The sequence below is a fragment of the Bolinopsis microptera genome, chromosome 11 (genome assembly GCF_026151205.1).
Source record: "Bolinopsis microptera isolate Bmic1 chromosome 11, MBARI_Bmic_1.0, whole genome shotgun sequence".
Taxonomy (NCBI): domain Eukaryota; kingdom Metazoa; phylum Ctenophora; class Tentaculata; order Lobata; family Bolinopsidae; genus Bolinopsis; species Bolinopsis microptera.
This window is the reverse complement of record NC_087082.1, coordinates 20319611-20342171: the sequence shown is the minus strand read 5'-3', so window position 1 is coordinate 20342171 and position 22561 is coordinate 20319611. Positions and strand designations below refer to the sequence as shown.

Here is a 22561-nt window from a genome sequence, read left to right as displayed (position 1 = left end):
TTATTTAATAATTATTGAACATTACCATAGTTTCCTGCAATGTTCAGGGGAAAATTAGCAACGCCCATTAAGACTGTAGGGTTTCATTTCCAACACGACTGACAGTGTTTCAAATAAAGCTTAAGAGTTTAGTAAAGTAAGTAAGTAAATTTAAAAGTAAAATTTTATGATTAAGTTAATATCACATTCCTCTAACTCTAGTTAATGGGCGAATATAATACCACGTCAGGGCCATTACCATTTACCAGTGATTTATTTTAAGAAGTTGTGGAGCAAAGCAGGGGTGGAGCTTTTTGAAAAAATGGAGAACATCGACTCTTGTACAAGATCGTGCCAGTTCTAAATAGGTGTACATTGTATGCATACAGGAACATTGAAATAAATGGTAAAGCTCAAAAGTAAGAACCAAGTAAAATAATTTAGTAATTAAATGATTACCTTGTTACTGATGAGGGTGTGAGCAGCCAGCTCAACCCTGGCAAAGTTCCCTTTACCAAGGGTTTTGTTGCACAGAGCATAACGACCGATACACTTTAGAGTCTTAACACCTTCATACTGTCGCTCTTTTGACATAATAGCATAGTGCTCTCTAAACAGAATAAACTCGATTCATTTTCAGTCTGCAAATTGATATTATCAAATGACATTAGTAATAACCAATTAAATATTAATAAGATGCAATAAAATTATATTGTAATTTTTCAATTGATAAGATTTAATCAAATATTCATAAATAAATTAATCACATACAATGAAATGATTTATTATGCGAATCTAATAGATTTTTTGATATTGGTGTTGGAGTAAAATATATCAGATTTGAACGAATACCTTACACAGTTACATAAAACATCATACATAATGTTATAGTGTTTTTATACGTACTACACTATTATAAAACGAATCATTTGAGTATAAATTTGATGTTGCCTGGGGAACTGAATCAAACTGGAGTGTTCTAATACCTGTTTTTATGCAGCAATATGGTTTGCCTCGTTAACTTGAATATTTTATCAATATATATGGGCTGGGGTTGGTGTCAGTGGCGTAACGTTGCCTGTTGGTGCCCCCCTGCCGAAAAAAGCGCCCCCTCCCCTTTTGGTGCCCCTCCCTAAAATTGAACAAATTAGGTGATTTTAAAGAATACGCCGGTAAAATCTCTAAAAAAGTGTGTATCTAGAGCAAAACGCGCAGTTTTGCTAGTACTTTAGTTAAGTTTTCGAAATTGTCCCATATTCAAACAACGATTTGGCGACCCCCTAAGACGGCGCCCCCCTGCACAGCGGGGTCAGCAGGGCCTTTCGTTACGCCACTGGTTGGTGTGTGGGCATCTGGTTTTTGGCTCATGGCTCAGTCATTTTTTATCCAATCCGGATAGATGAAAAATAGATCTAAATATCTACAGGAGCCAAAAGTCAGTGTACAAACATATGGGCTTGTTATAAAAATGTTCATTTTTTCAGATGAAGGTTCATTTGCACATTTTATATTTTTTGTCAGTTTCTAACATGGACAACTTGTCAATTGAACCGAAGCAAAATATACCTTCTGACTAGTGTCCAAAACGGTCTTGTCAGCTACTTAAGGAAGAAATTATTCGCCTTGTGGATAAACATCTCCAGCTGAACCCGAGAAAAAATGCAGGTGAGGGTTGGATGCTAGTAGCAGGTAGACATTGGTGTAAACAACAGAAAGTTCTTTCCTCGGTACTCAAGTCGGAACACTGACATCTGACACCAATGGCTATGACATATCCTTTACAGCCTTTGAAGCAGGAGTGATCAGCAACTGTGACTCTCACTGAGGGTCCCTCAGTGTTCAAACTTTAGTACTTGTAAATGGTCTTAGCTCCAAACTCTCACCAAAGGTGGAACCATCTGCATCCGAGTCAGCGAATATAAAGCTTAGCCACTTCTGCGCTGGGCTTACGAGGAATTTGTTCTGTTCAATGAAACAACAAGTTTTCAATAAAACAATAAGTTTTATTTTACATTCCTTTAATCATAAATAAAATAAGAGCTTAAACCACGAATTAGTTAACTAGAAGTAAACTTGAGGAAATATTCTTTTTATTTTAAAAACTTTATTTGGTTGTTAGTATTTTTATTATGGCAAGTGGTTGAATTTAGGGGAATTTAGTGAGACGAGGTCAGTTTCTCTATTGTCTTAGAAAAATTTCTACTTTACAGTAGTATAGGCAATGCTGAGTGGAAGGAATGAGGGACCAAAACGCTTGGGGCTAACAATGGTCCAGAATTTTAACCCAAATATTTATTGCTATTGTTTTAAGATCGTTTAAAAAAAATTAATTATGTGCAGTCATACAGATAGGTTTGTACTTGGTAATTTTAACGATGAGAACATTTTCACTGACAAGTGTGCATGTTTGCCCATAATTATACGGAGTCATAATTTATCGTGTAACTGCATGGATTCATTATAATTATTATATTTTTTCGAATGATCATTTACTCTAGTAGCAGAGAGGAGTTGAGTGTGCACTTCGATGTCCACAATTTCTGACCACACAGGGTCCTTCATTAGGTCGTTCTAAACCAAAATCATCTAGGTACCCAATTTGTGTCGCTAGTCCTAGTGCTATAGGGCATATTTTCTAAATTGCCCTCAGTCGCGAATGGGGATTTTTGTATTGTGGCCCCTGAAGGTCGTCGAGGCTTTATTTTTAGCTTAAAATGACCGCAATGGGCATGTTTATATACAACTTATGAATCAATATATGGTCTAAAATTGTTTGTTTCCGAGATATCTGCAAAAAACTAATTTTGAGCTCAGGCTTAGGCACAAATTTCAATAATTTGTATCTCAGCTTCTGAAGGTCTTAGAGACTCAAAGTTTAGCTTAGAATGACCGCAATGCACATGTTTATATTGACACTATAAAGGTCATAAAGGCCCAAAATGCTTACTTTTGGGAAAAATCCTGAAAAACTGATTTTTACTGGGGCGAGTGAAAAAAATCTACTCTAGAAGCTAATTGAAATCGAGTATGCAGTTTGGTGTCTACAACTTTTCTAGAAACCAGGTCCTTTGTAAGGTCATTCTGGATCAGAATTGATAAGGTACACAATTTGTATCAGTAGTTCCAACCCTAGGGGGGAAATTTATAATTTACCCTCAGGCGCAAATATATGACTTTTGTATCTCGGCTTCTGAACGTTGTAGGGGCCTCTCTTTTAGCTCACACTAACTGCAAAGGCCACATTTACATACAAGCTATAAAGCAACAAAGGGTTTATAGTGCTAAGTTTTGGAGATATTCATTAAAAACTGTTTTAACTTTCGTGCATCCTGAAATAGTAACATCAAACATGTACTTAATTTTGGTATCCCGGGCTAAAAAAGTCTTACAGACACTTTACTTGCAGCACAGCATACTGTTCAGCATGAACACATTCAGATAATATTTATGAAGCAACACAATTCAGTTTCAGAAGCTCCTTCCATATCCAGCTATCTTATATTATCCCCAAATGTATACGTCTAACCATCTCTCTGGTTACTTCGAACTACCTCAATCCCCAAATTTATACATGAACATCTAATTATCTCGTTATAGCTACCACAAGTTGGGCTCTCTCCAGTACTGTTTGACTATTATGGCTAATCAACTTCAATCCCATCTCATGAAGTAGAATCTACTTTTAGCTATCTTTAATTCTGCTACCTCTATGCCACGCCTATTCTACCCAGCTACCACCAACACGTACTATAATAATTGTAGCTCTTTCTAGCAACCTCTGAATGCTACCTCCTGCTCTATACAGGTTCCATCAGTCAATGAAACAAGAAATTTTTCAATGAAACAAGAAATTTAATTTTTAGCACATTTTACAGAGTAAAGAGATGTAAAACAATTTATAAAAATATAATGCTCATTTGGTGTATGACTTTTTGTCCTTGACTGTTAGTTTGATTTTGAAGGGACAGGCAACTAACGGGGCAGGGAATGTGCGTGCCTGAAAGCTTTTGCACACACCAAAACGCTAGTTCAGTTGAGTTTTTAGAGACAGGGCTCATATGAGGATAAGAAGAAAATTGTTAGCAGACGTTAGGGGTTCTGTTTGTGTTTGTTACTATGGGTTACAGTCTTGTTGTGACAGAAAGTCTACACTATATATATGCCTAAGTTTAAATTGTGTAGTTTGAGGATATAAGATGCAACTTTAAGATGGATATTGGAGAGCTGTTGAAAAATTATGTTCGTTGTATCAATGGTTATAATAAGCTAATATAAATATCTTAAACTATACAGTGCTAATTAAAAATTTCTTTATACTGCATTATCAAATTAAATGTTAAAAATTCAAAAATATACATTCATTTTATTTTATTAAAGACTTTCTCACACATACTTTTCTCACAGAACAAGACTTGGAAAACACTAGACTAGGGGAATTTCGCTGACATGTGTGTGACCAGCAAGTAGTGATCTTTCGAAGACAATATTGTTGCAGTCAAAATCTTTGATTGTCCAATCAAGCGGGGCGTGGCTGTGTTGATTATTTAATAGTGCACGTTTAAGCTTTCCCCGCAAACACATCACACTCATGGTAAAGTCATCCATTCTAATTTTTGGAGTAATCATGTTAAAAATTTTGGTTGATCTTGTATTATGGTTATCAGGTGGGTCAGCCTGACAAATAAGTAGGGTCGGCTTCCTTGTCGAGCATGTGTAGCCTTCATGTAAGGATATTGGACAGAAACCACCAATTCCAACTCTTTTCACCTACTTCGGCTACATCTATTTAGCTACTACTGCAAGGACGCCTGGCCCCTCCAACTTCTGCTCTTTCTAGCAAACTTAACTTAAGCTACCTCTTGCCTTTTTACTTTTATAGCACCACCAGCAACAATTTATTCTGGCTCTTTCCGGCTGACTCAGCTGCATTCACTATTTCCAGCTCATTGAGGAAGAGGAAACCTGCTATTTCTAGCAAATTCTGAATGCAAATTCTAGCCCTATCCAGCAACCTCAGACTTACTCCTACTCTGTTCAGCTATCACCAGCACCTGCAAACTCTAGCACTAATTCCAGCAACCTCAGACTACTTTCTGCTCTATCCAGCTAACACTAGCAAACGGTACCCACAAATTTTAGCTTCTTCTAGCTACTTCGGGCTACATCCATCCTTATTCAGTTGGTTGAGCACTCTCAAATTCTATCTGTTTTTATCTAATTAAGGTTACCTCCAGGCTCCAGCTAGAATTTGAGGGTGCTTGTGCTATCTGGATAGCTGGATATAGCATAAGGTAGGGTGAGTGTGCTGGATAGGGCTAGAATTTGCAGGTGCTAGTGGTAGCTCAACAACAATTAGTGGGTGTTGGTGGACGCTAGATAGAGCAGGAAGTAGCATTCAGAGATTGCTACAAAGAGCTAGAGTGGAAGTAGCAGAATTGAAGGAAACTAGAAGTAGATTCTACTACATGAGGTTGGATTGGAGTTGATTAGCTATAATAGCCAAACAGTACTGGAGACAGTGGAGAGTGGAGAGAGCCCAACTTATGCTAAGACCGGGATCCCGGCTTAATCCCGATCCCTAATCCCGGTCCCGGTCTTAATCCCGGTCCCGGCACTATTTCCCAGTCCCAGTCTCGGCCAAAAAAGCGGTCCCGGTCGAGCCTTAGCTTTAACGAGATGGAAGCAACAAGAGAGATGGTCAGATGTATAAATTTGGGGATAATAAAAGATAGCTGGAAGGAGCATCTGAAACTGAATTGTGTTGCTTCATAAATATTATCTGAATGTGTTCATGCTGAACAGTATGCTGTGCTGCAAGTAAAGTGTCTGTAAGACTTTTTTAGCCCGGGATACCAAAATTAAGTACATGTTTGATGTTACTATTTCAGGATGCACGAAAGTTAAAACAGTTTTTAATGAATATCTCCAAAACTTAGCACTATAAACCCTCTGTTGCTTTATAGCTTGTATGTAAATGTGGCCTTTGCAGTTAGTGTGAGCTAAAAGAGAGGCCCCTACAACGTTCAGAAGCCGAGATACAAAAGTCATATATTTGCGCCTGAGGGTAATTTATAAATTTCCCCCCTAGGGTTGGAACTACTGATAGAAATTGTGTACCTTATCAATTCTGATCCAGAATGACCTTACAAAGGACCTGGTTTCTAGAAAAGTTGTAGATACCAAACTGCATACTCGATTTCAATTAGCTTCTAGAGTAGATTTTTTTCACTCGCCCCAGTAAAAATCAGTTTTTCAGGATTTTTCCCAAAAGTAAGCATTTTGGGCCTTTATGACCTTTATAGTGTCAATATAAACATGTGCATTGCGGTCATTCTAAGCTAAACTTTGAGTCTCTAAGACCTTCAGAAGCTGAGATACAAATTATTGAAATTTGTGCCTAAGCCTGAGCTCAAAATTAGTTTTTTGCAGATATCTCGGAAACAAACAATTTTAGACCATATATTGATTCATAAGTTGTATATAAACATGCCCATTGCGGTCATTTTAAGCTAAAAATAAAGCCTCGACGACCTTCAGGGGCCACAATACAAAAATCCCCATTCGCGACTGAGGGCAATTTTAGAAAATATGCCCTGTAGCACTAGGACTAGCGACACAAATTGGGTACCTAGATGATTTTGGTTTAGAACGACCTAATGAAGGACCCTGTGTGGTCAGAAATTGTGGACATCGAAGTGCACACTCAACTCCTCTCTGCTACTCTAGTAATTGAATCGAGTCAAATTTAGGAAAACAACAATTTCAGGAAAACAACAATTTTATTTAGTATCAGTTACAGCAAACAAAAAATATATTTTATATAATATAATATAACTAGGACGAACTTTAGTTTAGAAATCTTGGGGGACTTGGAGTAGCAAGAGATTGACTAGAAGGTATATACCTTTTACCAAAAACGTCGAAAAGAATCCTGGGTGATACAGGATCGGAGAGTACAGACCATAAAGTTTACGCACCCACCTTTGCCTCCAGAATTCTTGGTTGGTTGAAAATGTATGCTAACTTGGTCGTTTATACTCCAAGTCCCTTTGTTAAAAGAAGTAATATTATGTACGTCTGGAGTTAACTTCATTCAATAATAACAATATCAATATAGTCAATATCAATATCAGACTAAACTATCAAATAAATTATCAAATATTATTTGTTAATTCGATCTGAATAAAAATTTAGTTAAGTTAAGATATTAAATAATTAAAAACATTACAACAAGTGGTTAAAAACGCCCAAAATTGATCTGAGAGCTTTTCAGTCTACAATACAATCATGATAGTAATATTAAGTGTGTTAAGTGTGTGCTGCTGCGATAAGAATAGATTACTGCAATTTAAAATTGTTTGGATTCCAAGTATCTTTTAAATCAGCAGCCTGTACTTGTAATAATAGTGCCTTGGTTCTCAATTTTATCAAGTTAATGGAAGTTTCTAGGCAATTGCTTGAGGTTAGAATTTTTTTATGAACAGTGTTCCAAAGCTTGGCTGCAGTGAACAAAAAAGTATTTGATTTATTAAGAAGAATAACCGTTAAACTCGTTGTACGGTTTGAAATGTTGATGGCCTCATAAAGGGAGTATGGGCAGTGGTACTTGATAATCTTAGAGAATTCTGAAATGCAATGGTACTTGAACAAGTTTTGAACTGTAAGAATTTTTAGTCTATTAAAAATGGGTTTTGTATGCTCCTTTTCAAAATGTTTATGGCCTAATCTTTGCATACCATATGGTCTAGTTCTTGCACATGTTGATTGTTTATCTAGATATGAGTCGAGATCACCAAAAAGGATCCTTATACAGTGCTTCTGAGTGATAAAAAGACTGTCATTGGACCGTTCCTTGATGACAACACCCCAAACACTTATACCATAACTGAGATGTGATTCAAAAAGAGCATTATATATTTTCAAGTATAGTTCAGCAGGTATAGAGTGCCGGATTCTACAGATTGCACCAGTCATGGACCTCAGTTTTTTACGGATGTAGTGCATGTGGGCAGTCCAGTTTAGCTTACTATCTATAACAACACCTAAGAATTTGGTATCCTTGACTTTAGTGATAACCTTACCATCGATGAATATTGATCTAGATTCATCTAGCAGGTTAGCAAATGGTCTAGTCCGCGCACAGGTGTCATCATATTCAGAGGCAGGTTTAAAATGTATGTAGCAGCATTTGGACATGTTGATATGAAGTAGATTACATTTCATGTAAATCGAGACATGTTTAAGTACTAAGTTGGCTTTTTTATATGTTGCTTCTCTAGATGGTCCTGATATGAAGATATTAGTGTCATCAGCATAAAGTACAAATTTCACCTCACTGTCTGAAAAACAGTTTACTATATCGTTCATATACAGTAGGAAGAGTAGTGGCCCAAGAATTGACCCTTGTGGTACTCCAAATTTCACGTCCATTGTTACTGATGGTACATCGTTATACATAACATACTGCTTTCTGTTAGTCAAATAGCTTTTAAGTAAGGTAAGTGCTGAACCCCTAATACCGTAGGAATTTAACTTGCTTAGAAGAATATTGTGATCAAGGGTGTCAAAGGCTTTGCTCAAGTCAATGAATATGCCCAATACATGTTTATTGCTAGCCAGAGACTTTGTAACGGAGTCTATAGATTTGTGTAGAGCATGAGTGGTAGAATGGCCTTTTCTAAATCCAAACTGTGAGTCTGTTAGTACACCTTTAGATGTGAAGAAATTATAAAGGCGTTTGTAAATGATCTTCTCAAAGATTTTTCCAAATAAAGGTAATATTGATACAGGCCGATAATTTTCAATGCATTCCTTATTGTCTTTCTTGTAAATAGGAATAACTTTACCAGTTTTAAATATACTTGGGAATGTACCACTTTGTATACATGTGTTGTAAAGCCTGGCCAAGGTACCAGCAATGAGCTTTGCCGATTTTTTTACAACGATTATAGGTATGTCACTCGCCTTGCCATTTTGAAAATCTCTGATGACCTCGACAATCTCGTCTTCATTAGTTTCTTCTAGGTATATGGAGTCAGATACTGAATTAGACATGAACTGAGCAAATGATTCTACTGGTTCCAGAGAAATACTATTGTTTGACAGTACATTTTTATTGAGATTACTTGCAAGAGATGTAAAATATTCACAAAATTTGTTAGCAATTATTCGTCTGCAAGTAACTCTCTGACCATCTATGACAAAATCGTCCTTACATCTAGACAAATTTTTACCACGGAGTTCATTTATAACTTCCCAAGTCTTTTTCGAATTCATGCTGTACTTCTCGAATTTTTGAGTATAGCACATAGCCTTTGCCATATTTATTGACCTTTTGAGAAACTTGTCGAATTCCTTGTAGTAGATGTGCTTGTTTGGGTCACCGTCAGGTAGTTTTAATGTACAAGTCTTCTTCCATTCGAAATACAACCTAGCTTTCTTATCGATGGAATTAATTAGGCCCTGGGTAATCCAAGGGTTGGTTATGCTGTTACGTTTAGTGGTTCTAGGAGTTAGAAGTTTGCAAGACAAATCTATCTTTTCTTGAAATAACTGCATGAAGGAATCAAATGTGTTACAGCTGTGGTGGAACCTATCTACATCGTTTTCTATTTCAAGACAGAGCTTTTCTAAGTTAGCATTACTGTAGTCGTAGTGTATAGTAATTTTGTCTGATGAATCAGGTGTTGGCACAGAGTCAGGGGAAAGTTCAATAAGAGTGAATATAGGGTGATGGTGGGAGATCTTGTCAGATATCACACCAGAAATAAGGGTTTGATCTACTACATTGGTATGGATATTGTCAATACAGGTCCTGGAACAGCCAGGCATTTGGTGAGTTGGTACTGATATGGTTGGTATGAAGCCGTTGTTGAATATTATTTCTTGGAATTTGTCCTCTGATGGAGATGGGTCCTTCAACATGTTTATATTGAAATCACCAAGAATATATACTTTTTTGCCATTCAGTTTTGAGAGAATACATTCATATGCTTCGTTGAACAGTTCGAGTGATGCGTTTGGGGGACGGTATATAACCCCTACAACAGTTGGGTCTTGCAAGCTAGTGATGGATACGAACAGTGATTCTATGTGTTCATTACAGAGAGATAAGCCAGGGATTTTGTTAAAGTTAAAGGAGTTGTGCAGGTAAAGACACACTCCTGATCCTTTACTCTTGAACTGGTTTTTCTTTTGACAAAAATAACGTGATTGGTAACAGGAGGAGTATTCGTTAAGCTGATACAGAGTTCCATTTTCGGGATTAGTATTTGTTTCTGCAAGACCGATAACAGAGAATTTGTGGTCGATACAAGACAGCTCAACTGCAAAGTTGTCAAAGTTTGATGCATTTCCATCAATATTTAGGAATAATTTGGACAAATATTTAGCTGAATTTTTAGGTAGGACGGTAGCATTCAACTCAGTTATGGAGAATGTTTTGCAATTTTCAAGAATCTTTGAGCTATTGTAGATAGATTCAATATAATTAACTGGCTCATCATCAATGAGGCCATTGTTTGCAAAGTGTGGAGCTTGGTAGAAAGGGTTGTACCGTACAATATCATTGGCATCAGTGCATATTTTGCAGTATGTTGCATCTCGAAATTTGGTTATGTTATCATCAGTTTTACATTTTTTGTGCATTATTTTGTCACACATCTGACAAATCAAAAATGGATGTCCAGCACGCACAGGTCTATCGCAACAGCAGCAGATTTCGCACATCAGTTTGACTACCATGACTGGATTACAGATCTACGAGAACGTGGGGAAAATCTATTTTGGGCCTTGGTAACATCACTGAACAACCTCCCATCAACGGGGCTACCTAGAATCTTATGGGCAATTGCCCGGGAGAGTTTGAAGATACCGCTTGACCCCAGATGGATTGGGTCATCCGGCTTCTTGTACCTACAAAACTGTTTGTTCAGTAGACCCTCCTCATCGACAAAACTATCAAAATCTAAATTTCCTATTCTAGCGTTGGTATTACAGTACCCAAACAATATACTGTTAAACTCCATGGCTCTCTCATTTAGCCAGGAGGACCTAGTTGGTAGGATTGGTGAAACTATAACTTTAGAGTAAGGACAAATTTCACAAATATTCGTGAGATTCTTCGTCAGCTCATTAGCCCAGTGTTTAACATCACCCCCTCCCCTCTTAATATTATTTACACCACAGTGTACTACAACATTCTTATATCCTACACAAAGGGCAGGGTCAAACTGATCTATTGTGAAGCATTCAAGTCTTTTTCCAGGCAGTTTGTGACCGAATGTCCCTTTTCCAGCACCAAATCGGAGGAACCGGGTATTTGAGTCACCAATAATCAATGTTGCATTGCTACTGCTGCTCACGTAGCGGAACGTTATACTGAATCTCACGTCCCTCCTTTCACTGCTCTTATCTATTCTGTGGTCCCAGAGGAACTGAGACTGCTTGCTCATGATATATAGACTGCGTCCCTCTATTGTCTCAATGACTTCCCCACTTTCTGATCCTTTCATTGAGAACTTAACTGAACACTGGCTTCCTAACGATACAGTGAAAATCGAACTATCATGCACAAGCGAGTTCTCGTTATCCGAGTGTTTAGGGAGAAAACTGCTCTCATCATTGTACCGGTTGATCAGGCATTGATTAATAACTGTTTCAGGGCAAAGCTTCTTTATCCTTGAGGCAAGTTCAGCAAGAACTTCAGGCAGGTCTTCTGATATGGGCTTAGCAGCTTTTGCCCCAGGGTAATCATATCGTTCACGCCATCTTCAGGCTAAAATTGTTATAAATGTTAGTATATAATAAATGCTTCTATACTAGTTAAAATGCTAAATTAAAATTACACACACTGAATACAGGGGTTTTGGTGAACGATATGATTACACACGTTTTACACTCTGAGTGTAAAACGTGTGTACATCACTATTTTCAATGTAATGTACAATACCATTTGATGTAACCTGTATTCAGTGTGTGTAATTTTAATTTAGCATTTTAACTAGTATAGAAGCATTTATTATATACTAACATTTATAACAATTTTAGCCTGAAGATGGCGTTGACGCCGAAAATTTGCCCTTATTACTCCTAACTTCCTTGTTTCACTTGTCCTTGTCTCTTCCAACCGGATAATATCCAGATATATCAGTATTTCAATCATGAGACTAATAAACAGCGAACTACTCCGTTATTTGATATTGGGTTTTAGTAAAAAGCCATGCTGAAATTTTCTGCTCAATATACTAGGATCCCTAAAACACTTCTCTGGACGTATTTTTAACCATAAAATATATTAAAAGTGGTCTAGAGATCTTGCAGATTACAGAATAAACCATAAAACAAGTAACCTAGATTAAAATTGCAAAACAATTTTTCTGGTCCAAAATAGGACAAAAATAAATATAACAAAAAATATTGTCGAAACATAATTTTGTTGGCACATTATCGGAAATGATAAACATGATATAACTGGATTGAAAATTACATACCTGGCATAGCATATTGTGAACAGGCAAGCCAATCCCTGTGCGCGGCGCTCTTTTCAAGCTATTAGGCGAGAGAAGCGAGCAGTAAATGGTAAATCTAGCAAGCAAGGTCAAATTAAAATTAGCTGCATGGCACATTATAGTAGTATTTAAAAGTTATTATTTCAGGATTTCCTTGTTACTTGTATTGGTAACGCAACGCGCGTAACGAATATGATATACAAGAGATCATTGAAAATTAAAACCATAATATTTGGCAGGCCGGGCCGCTGCATAATACGATTTTAATTGACGATGTCAATTCATCGCAGCTCGGCGCGGCACACTGCACAGTAGCGCATTCCGCCAATCTAGCGGGATTTTACTAATTCACTCGCCAGCGCGCTATCACGTGTTTTTAATGCCGTGATTTCATTGGTCACCTCTATAGCGCGCATTATTTGTGACACCATAGTTGTTTTTACACAATTTGTCCACCGCGCGTGCAATAAACTCAATCTAAGCTCCGACTTGTGACCGAAATGGGCCATGTTTATGAAACGCATGGCCTGTAATTAGCTAATTGAATTATAGGCACTATATAAGGTTGCACGAATTCACGAATTATCAATAACATTGCAATAACATTATTCCTGCAAGTTTTGATTCAATTTCATTTAAGGTTTGTTTGATTCAATTTCATTTTGATTTAAGGTTTGTTTTCAGTTTTGCATCGCGAAAAGATACCACAATTTGAAGTTGTTACACGGCCAAGGATAAATCTCACAATTGTTTAGATTTGTAGCTCTGTTTATCAACGATGATATTTATGAAAGGGCAATTGAAATTGAGATCGATTTGCCTCTTAAACGACAAACGTGCCTCCAACTGTTAAATAGATAAAAATTCTACATTGTACCAGATTCTTATCTACCGTACCTAGATTCTACCTAGATTCTACCATTATAATAGTCGATATATTATATACCAGAGCACGTCACATTTCAATAATTTTACAATATGTTATTATATCACTATCAGCTACATATGTTTGAAGGATTAAAACACTTTATAACGGTGCTGTTAGAATAACAGAATATTTACAATATAAAACAGTTGACATCAAGATTATTATAACATTACCAAACTAAGTAAAAAATAACAACTGTCCAATGTCCTAACCATGAACCTAACCAAAAATGTCAATAAATATCAGTCTATTCGAAATCAAAGTCATATCACTATGAGGACCCGTGTTTTAGCCCGGTAGGTGAGGTATGATAGAGCCGGCCAGCCCGGTAGGTGAGGTCCAGTAGTTGCCCGGAGGCGGCGTAGATTTGGGTGATGAGGTCTCCTCCTGCCACGTTGTACATTCCTTTGTGTGGTTCCTCCTTCTCTCCTTCCTCTTCTTGAATATCTGAGGGGGGAGGGTGATTACAGAGTAGAGAATATATAATAAGGGATATTTTATAGTAGTGCTGTCACGTGACAAAAATGAGCTCTCATTCGTTCATTACTTAGCCACGACTCGACCTGTCAACCGTTTTTGGAGAGGTGTATTAACTACTTCTATCTTACTCACTATAATTACTGCAGTATTAGATCAGGATCAGAGACGGGTTCAAGATTAGGATATTATATAAGCTACAAGAAAAGAAGATTATTTTTTATTAACGGCACTCTTCCCACAAACACCACATACCGGGAAGAACAAGTCTAATTTTAGAGGCTGGATTTCCGTCCAGCCACATCAGTGCTTTGAATAACAGCAGGACGTTGATGTTCCATGGTCTGGACTAGCGTACCAACTTTCCACCCAGGGATGTTACAAGAGCTCCAGCTCGTACAAACTGGTCTTGTCCAGCGGAAGACCAGGACAGAGGAGTTCTCTCAGTTTCTCTATCAGAAGGATTAGGTCCTCGTAGGAGCTGGAGCTAGCAGGGAGGTCTCCGTACATACCTGACCATTATGTTGGTTAGAGAAATACACCAAACAATCATTAGTTTAACAAAAAAATTATTACACCAAACAATTATTAATAAAGTGAGGTTATAACTGTAAACTTGTTACACCCCGCAATATCACTACCGTCCGGAACAATAATTATTTTAAGTTATGATATTAAGTTTAACATAAGTTAATAGAATATTATTATATTAGTTACGATCGATTGTAACAAACCTGCAACATGACATTATTACAGGGAAGCCTCCGGGTGGGAGGACTCCGTACCATGGGGGGACTTCTGGCAACGTTCCAGGAATTTCTTTTCTCTTCTCGAACCTTCTTCATGTGCCGCTGAATCACTTTATTAAGTTTAACTTTAGTCCAAGAGTAGATTCATAGAAAAAGTAACCAGTAACTGATTCCAATTAAACTAAAAAGTCATTAGTAAAGGAGGATCAGGCCTCAATACCTGACCCACTACCCGGAGACAGCGCAAAGGAGACGATTCCTGACCTGAAATTCAATACAAGTGAAGTTCAAGATCAACTTCGTAAAGTTAACATCTGGAAGTCCGTTGGACCTGATGATATACACCCCAAGCTTTTGAAAACACTAGCCGAAAACAAACAGTTTGCTGATTCAGTCACAGCACTGTTCCAAAAATGCTACAACGAGGGAAAGATTCCCGAAATCTGGAAGCAGGCAAATGTCACTGCATTGCATAAAAAGGGGGATAAATCCCAAGCCAGCAATTATCGCCCTATTAGCCTAACGTGCGTTCTTTCCAAGATCTTTGAGAGGTTTTTAAGGAACCATATTCTAGCTCACGTATCCCCCATGATTGTGAATGAACAACACGGTTTCCTACCAAAAAGATCCTGCGTCTCGAACCTACTGGAATGTATGGACATTGTCAGTGAGATACTAGAGAAGGACGGGTCAGCTGATATACTGTATCTCGATTTTCAGAAGGCTTTCGATTCTGTACCACACAAACGATTGCTGAGAAAATTACAATCCTTTGGAATATCTGGCAACACCCTTGCAGTCGTGGAAGACTTTCTAACAGGAAGAACATTTCGCGTCAGGGTTGGATCATCATTTTCTAGAGTGTTTGCTGTAACATCTGGGGTCCCTCAAGGAACCGTGCTGGGCCCCCTGCTCTTCCTGCTCTTCATAAATGATCTCCCTGATGGAATTGAGAGCTTCGTATCACTCTTTGCGGACGATCTTAAGCTAGTAACGAGCACAGCTAAGCACAGTGTTGCACAAGATGATATACTGAAACTCAATGCGTGGGAGAAGGAATGGCTCCTAAGATTCAATGTGAAGGATGGCAAGTGTAAGGTACTACATATTGGGCGTAACAATCCAATGCACGAGTACTTCATGAATGGGGAACGCCTCCCCCAAGTGAAGGCAGAAAAGGATCTTGGAGTTCTAACTACCAGAAACCTGGACTGGAGTGATCATATAGATAAGTCCGTGAAAAAAGCAAAGTCTGTTATAGGCTGGATCAAACGAAGTTTGATCTGCCGTAACAAATTTGTTATGCTAAATGTCTACAGAACTCTAGTTCGACCTCACATCGAATACGCTGTGCAAGTGTGGAATCTACCAGCAGAGCACGGAAACTGGAGGACTATTAAGAAGATAGAAGACGTTCAGAGAGAATTTACACGAATAATCGACGGGATTGGTATCCTACCATACGATGAGAGACTGAGAATCCTCCAGTTAACAACACTACTGGAGCGCCGTATGAGGGGTGATCTTATTGAAACCTTTAAAATAACGACGGGTAAAGTGGACTATGGACAAGATCTTTTCAGGATATCACGTAGCGGTACCAAGATCCTAAAAGATAAAAGAGGAAATCAGGTCCTCAGTAACCGTGTTGCCAATTACTGGAACAAAGTACCAAGTTCGGTTAAAGAAGCCAGTTCAGTAGACGCATTCAAAGCTCGACTTCAATGTTATAAAAATGAACTGATAGCGAGTGGAGCATCGTCAAAGGGTCACTTCTGGGATCTCAGCGAAACCTTGATGTCAAAAATAAATACATGTGAGCATGATTCATATGCACATTTCATGTCTAATAACCCATTGATTGCTAAATACCGAGGAATCAATGTTTCTTGATTGTTAAATTCAGAACTACATGTTAACGTCCTAAAAATAATTAATCGTTAAATGTTCCGGATAGGAACATTTTTCTTTTTGATAATATTGTGCGAACTGCAATAGCGTAGAGTGCAGTTGGGTTTCAAGTTTTGTCGAGATGGCCATGTGGCCATAATCCTATTATTATTATTATTATTATTAGGTACTAGTTACTAGTTATTAGTTACTAGTCACTAGTTACTATCTGTCTGACCTGGACCATCTTGAAGTGGTTCCATGCTTTCCTTATCTTGGTGATGGTGATGGTCCCCCCACTAGACTTGAGATTTTAAACTGTCTCAAAAAATTGAAGAACCATAAAAGTGCTGGGATCGACGAAATCTCTAATGAGCAGTTAAAGTATGGGGCAAGTGGTCTTGTGGATAGGATGGAGAAATTGTTCTCTAAAGTTTGGAATTCAGAAGCAGTGCCTGACGACTGGTTAAAAGGCATCGTGATAATTGTACCAAAGAAGGGTGATACCTCTCATTGCTCCAATAATAGGGGGATCACTCTACGATCTACAGCATCTAAACTGTATCAAATCATCATATTACAACGCATGAGTGACGGTTTAGAAAGTTTGCTACGAGACAATCAGTGTGGGTTTAGAAAGAACAGATCATGCATTGATCAGATTTATTCACTCCGCACTATTATACATAACTGCATTGAATATAATCTCCCCCTGTATGTAAATTTTGTGGACTTCAAGGCAGCTTTTGATTCCATCGACAGGAATTATATTTGGAAAGCTTTCAGTCATTATGGCCTGCCATGTAAATACATTCGAATAATACAGGCATTCTTTAATGGAACTGTTAGTGCTGTTAGACACAATGGTGAACTATCAGAATGGTTTGAAGTAAGTTCAGGCAGTGGCCAAGGAGACATTCAGGGTCCCCCACTTTTTAATGTCTGCCTCAATGTGGCTGCTGAAAGAACAGAAAGCAACAAAGTGGTGTCCCACGGAGCGGTTCTTCAAAGATCTATCAGTCCGCTTGTTGATGATATCACTGTGTTAGATACAGATTATGCAGATGACATGGCTGTACTGGATAACAGCGAGGAAGGTCTTCAAGAAACAACTGACCTTTTGTGTATGTATGGTGCCCAGGGAGGTCTTAGAATCAATGGTAAAAAGACTGAGGCTATGGTCATTGGTAAAGCAACCTCTCGACGGCCATACACGAAAGAAGCCACAGTGAACATCACTGTTGAAGACACGCCAGTGCAGCAAGTTAGTGACTTTACGTACTTAGGTACAATTATTTCCAGCGACGGTACTATCGACCGTGAGCTGTCAGCTAGGATTCAGAAAGCTTCCGGAGCCTTCAATCAACTAGGTAATATATGGAAAAACCGCAACATCCAGTCTTATACAAAGATCAGGATTTATAAGGCAGCGGTTTTGACAATATTGTTATATGGTAGTGAGGTTTGGAACACAACCAAAAAGCAGCTACATCGCTTTGAGGTGTTCCATCAGCGTTGCTTGAGGAGAATACTTAGGATAAGATGGCTCGATCGGGTTAGAAACACTGAAGTGCTGGAGCGTGCAAAGATAAATCCAGTAGAGACGTACATAGGAGCAAACCGCCTGCGTTGGTTTGGCCATGTCACCAGAATGCCAGACACTAGGCTTCCTAAGTACCTGCTTAACTGGACCCCTGTCCATGGGAGAAGATCTAGGGGCCGTCCAAGAAAGAACTGGAGGAAATGTTTGCTGGAAGATGCTGCAGCGTTTACAGGAAACACTGACATAGACCTAGAAGGAGCGAGCGAGATGGCTAGTGAGTAGTGACCGCAAACTTTGGAGGGAGATGATACGTCACAAACGGGAGTTCATTGGTGCAGGCCACTCGAATGATTGAGGAGACCTAATCAAGTAGTAAGTAAGTTACTATAGTAGAACAATCAGTAAGCTTATCTACTACCTGTTATAACACTGGGTATCAATGTAGCAGATGTAATGAAGATCACGGTAGGCTCAAAACAAAATTGACTTTATCATTAATTGTAACAAACCTGCAACATGACATTATTACTGTCCGGGCAGGAGGATCCAATGAAATTACCCCGGCAACCAGTTGAAAAGCCAGGTAATTGATCAGAAAATCAATTAAGCAATAACATGATACAACAATCCTGAGTCGAGTTAAGAACCTAAGGTTTTTAGGTCTTGATGTCATTTAGCGCTAAAGAATGCCAACAGGGAGTAACAAAGAATGATAAACCGAACATCCCAGTTGAATTTCTACTGCAAATTAACTTGAACACACGTTTCTAGGGTACCACGTGACACGCAATCTGGCCAATAAGCTATCGAATAGCAGTCACGCTGACCAATCAGAGGGCTGGCTGTTAGTCGGGTGTGGACCACTTATGCCAGTCTAGCTGACGCCAAACAACTACACTGATACACTCAAATTTATAATTTCCAAATGTGGAGCTCTAAAAGAACAAATAGGAGCCTTGGTTCCTACATCCGAATCTATGTTTTACACATCGAAAAGCTTAAACCAAGATTATCCTAGAGATATATCTCCAAATACCATTAAAGTAAGGTTGCGTGAGGGAGGGAGGGAGGGAGGGAGGGAGGGAGGGAGGGAGGGAGGGAGGGAGGGAGGGAGGGAGGTGCGTGTCACTATGACGTGGTCTGATTTCTCCGTCTTTGACACTGATAAACCGTGGATTAAATCGATATTGTTGGAGAGGATCACGTCAAGGATGTTTTGGTCCTTCCTAGTGGGTTCGTCGACTAGCTGCTCTAGGAAGTTAGAGGATATGAACTCCATAAAGGCTAGTCCCGAGTTCGTTTCGGAAGCCGATTTGCTGGAGTTTGGTTTGATAGACTTACTGGACCAGTCTACAAACGGCAAATTAAAGTCGCCTGCAATGTAGAGTTCAGGAGAGCCAGGGAGGTGGTCTATAAAGTCTTGAATCACACACAAACAGTCATCAAACTTGTCGACTGGTGCCTGTGGAGGGCGGTACACGCCAACAAGGAGAAAGTTACTGCTAGCGATGTGAACCATTGCAACTTCACAATAGGAGTTAGAGTACACTTTTATTGTGTCAGCAGGTAAAGAGTGGTGTAGGTAGATAGCTACACCGCCTTGAGCACGTTTGTCTTGATCAGCTCTGATGGTACTGTTGCCAGGGATACACGTCTCCGCTTCAACATGGTATGGCTTCAGATGAGTCTCAGTCAGAATAAAGAAGGGAGTGTGGAGCGGGCTGGTTGCTAAATTCTCGTGGAGAGATTTTAACTTCCATTGCTGGTTCTTTATCCCAGGATTCATTCCTTGTATGTTAAGAAGAAATGTTGAGGAGATCGGAAGTATTGACTTGAGGTCTACTTTCCCAGTAGCGGTTTGTAGAGAGCAGGCTGTTGCAGGTGCTGTGCACTGCAGTGTGCAGGGTAGCCCTGGGGTGATGAGGGGCTTGTTGGTAGGGTTGCTGAGCTGCAGTTGAGTACTGAACACCCGGACGAAGATATATCTGGGGGTTCGGGCTTGTTTGCGAGGGTAGATAAGAGGCCATCATTGATTCGAGTGATTTTTGAATCATGCACGAAATCTCTTACGTCCAATCCACTTTCAACTGGTCCAAATGCTGGAGAAGATCCTTGTTGCTAAAATATTTCAAGGCATTTTTATCTTGAGGCGGCTTTAAAGTTGATGTATTCTTCCTGCTGCGTTTATGATTGTCTTGTGCAGGAGGGACTTTTCTTTCCTGTTGGAACAGGTTTAGTGGGTGGTTTGGCGCTGCTGCACCTCGAATATGTATGAGCTTGAATTCATTGTTTAGGCACATTCATTGTTTAGGCACAAGTTATAGACAAGACCATTTTTCTTGGATGTATGTAGCTCTCATGACATTGAAACCATAACAACAACAAAAGCGTACGAGAAGGGTATCACTTTAAGGCATATGACAGATGACAGAGATATTCAACAAACTGCAAGCGATAGGTTTATCAGAAGTAAAGGTATAATGCAGAGAGCGAGTGAGAGAGAGTCAGGAACAAAAGTTTGTATCTGATCTCAGCTCAAGGTAGCACACGCAAGCGCGCTATATCACGCGCACGTGACTTAAACACTGCAATATCATTGGTCATCTTTATATCCAATGCGAAATACAAACACGCGCCCTTTTCCTATAATCCATGGCGAGTGAATTAGTGAAACCGAATCTAGCGAGACGCCTCATTGAGTGCGCGGCGCGGCACAGTAACGCATAGCGCTACAAGGTACGATTTTTTAATACAAATTATTTTCCTTACATGCTACATACTATGCACATGACATTGTTTTACCTGAGGACCTCATGTTCATAATCATATATATAACCAAATATAGATTTGGCGGAATAACAGGCTGAGCGCCGCGCAGTAACACGACGTAGGGTAAAAATGCTTCCGCAGAGAGTTATGCATTATTTGGAGGACTTCGCCGCTTCGAAGCGCCGCGCAAACTAGCATTCTTGTTTCGCATCGTCGCTCGTTGCATTATCAATTATGGGCAAAAAACTATTTTGGTCACATGCTAGTAGATAGTGCGCTGCATCGACAGTGAGCCGCGCATGCCGACTGTAGAATGGTTTTTTAGCGCTAATTCAGTAATTCCGGTCAGCTCAAAATTCTTGAAACAAATGCGTATTAATACCCATTAATATAAGTAACCTTCCCTTGATCCAATTTTAACAAAAATTAGTAGGCTTACTTATAGACTTACTTATTATAGAATTACATGTCCCAAAAATTTAGAGCATATCCAACCATCTGCATCAAACGTTATGTTACAGCTAAAAGCAGCGTATTTTGCCCCATTTTCAAATTACTATAGCTACATGCTAGCTATATCAACTTCGATTGTCGATATCCACCAAATTTTTCGGAAGTTGTGAAAGCCCTTATATTGGAAGGTCGTCACAATAATTTTGACCTCATTGAAGGAACCAAAGATATGACAGAATAATACGACAAAAATCAACGAATCTCGTAAAATTACGCGACTTTTACACCTACTCTTGCTCCAAAAGCCGCGCACCATTAAATATGGCACCTAGATAGTAAATATTTATTTCGTCTAGGTACCATGAAAAAGCCGAATTTTTTTTGCTAGCATTAGGGGCCGGGTGCACGATAAAAATAAACTTGCTCGGATTTCAAAATTGTTGTACCATTGTTGTCTAGAGACTGTGAGAATTTTCACAGTACCAAATTTGTTATAATTATATACCTTTTTGGAATGATCAGTGAGTTTCGTTTACTGTTAGGGTTATATTAGGGGTCGTTCACATATTACGTAATCATTTTTTGGAACATTTTAACCCCCCCTCCGTTATCAGTTTTACACATAACTATTGTGTCAAAATTACACTAGCGTAATCATTCGGAAACCCCCCCCCCCTCAGCTGATTACGTAATATGTGAACGACCCCTTAATAAAATCATGTACTTGTGGTAGGCCGCGCATACTGATTAGTATAGTGTATAGTACTAGTAGTACTAGTATTGAATATGGTTTTTTAACGCTAATTTCGGCCAGCACAAAATTCTTGAAGCAAATGCATATTGAGCATATCCAATTTAATTGGCTTTTAGTCTTTTACTCTTACTTTCGCTTGCCTTAAAATTATCACGTGACTTTGGTTTTTATGGTTTTGTAGGTTTATAACCTACCAGGACGTGTGCCGAGTTGGACTCGTCGACGGTCCTATATATTTGGAACAAATATTTTACTAGTATCGCCCGTTAATTATGGTTTTGCAGCTGAACAAAACGGTTTTTGCATAAACCTTAATCCCAATGACATGATTTAGCCTGATTCATGATTATCAGACATCAAATCCTGCAGAAATATCTCATTCGGCCCCGACACCTTAACTGTAACATAAATAGTAATACCCGGCATGTTACTCAAAGTTATGAATGGATAGAAAAATGTTCTGAAAAGTTTTGAAATTCCGAGCTCTGGTCTGAATTCAGCCGGATACCT

General features: G+C 38.8%; 2 protein-coding genes across 4 annotated transcripts in view; one reads left to right on the top strand and one right to left on the bottom strand.

The window, feature by feature from the left end:
• The window catches only part of LOC134823565 (MAP/microtubule affinity-regulating kinase 3-like), a 55034-nt gene extending 54405 nt beyond the window's left edge, over window positions 1–629 (bottom strand). For all 3 annotated transcript variants that reach the window (XM_063835090.1, XM_063835091.1, XM_063835092.1), the window contains exon 1: window positions 439–629. In XM_063835090.1, coding sequence (XP_063691160.1) covers window positions 439–573 — 135 coding nt within the window. In that variant the 5' untranslated portion in view covers window positions 574–629. The remainder of the gene's footprint in view (window positions 1–438) is intronic.
• The window catches only part of LOC134822809 (chitooligosaccharidolytic beta-N-acetylglucosaminidase-like), a gene marked incomplete in the record, with an annotated part of 941725 nt that overhangs the window by 251360 nt on the left and 667804 nt on the right, over window positions 1–22561 (top strand).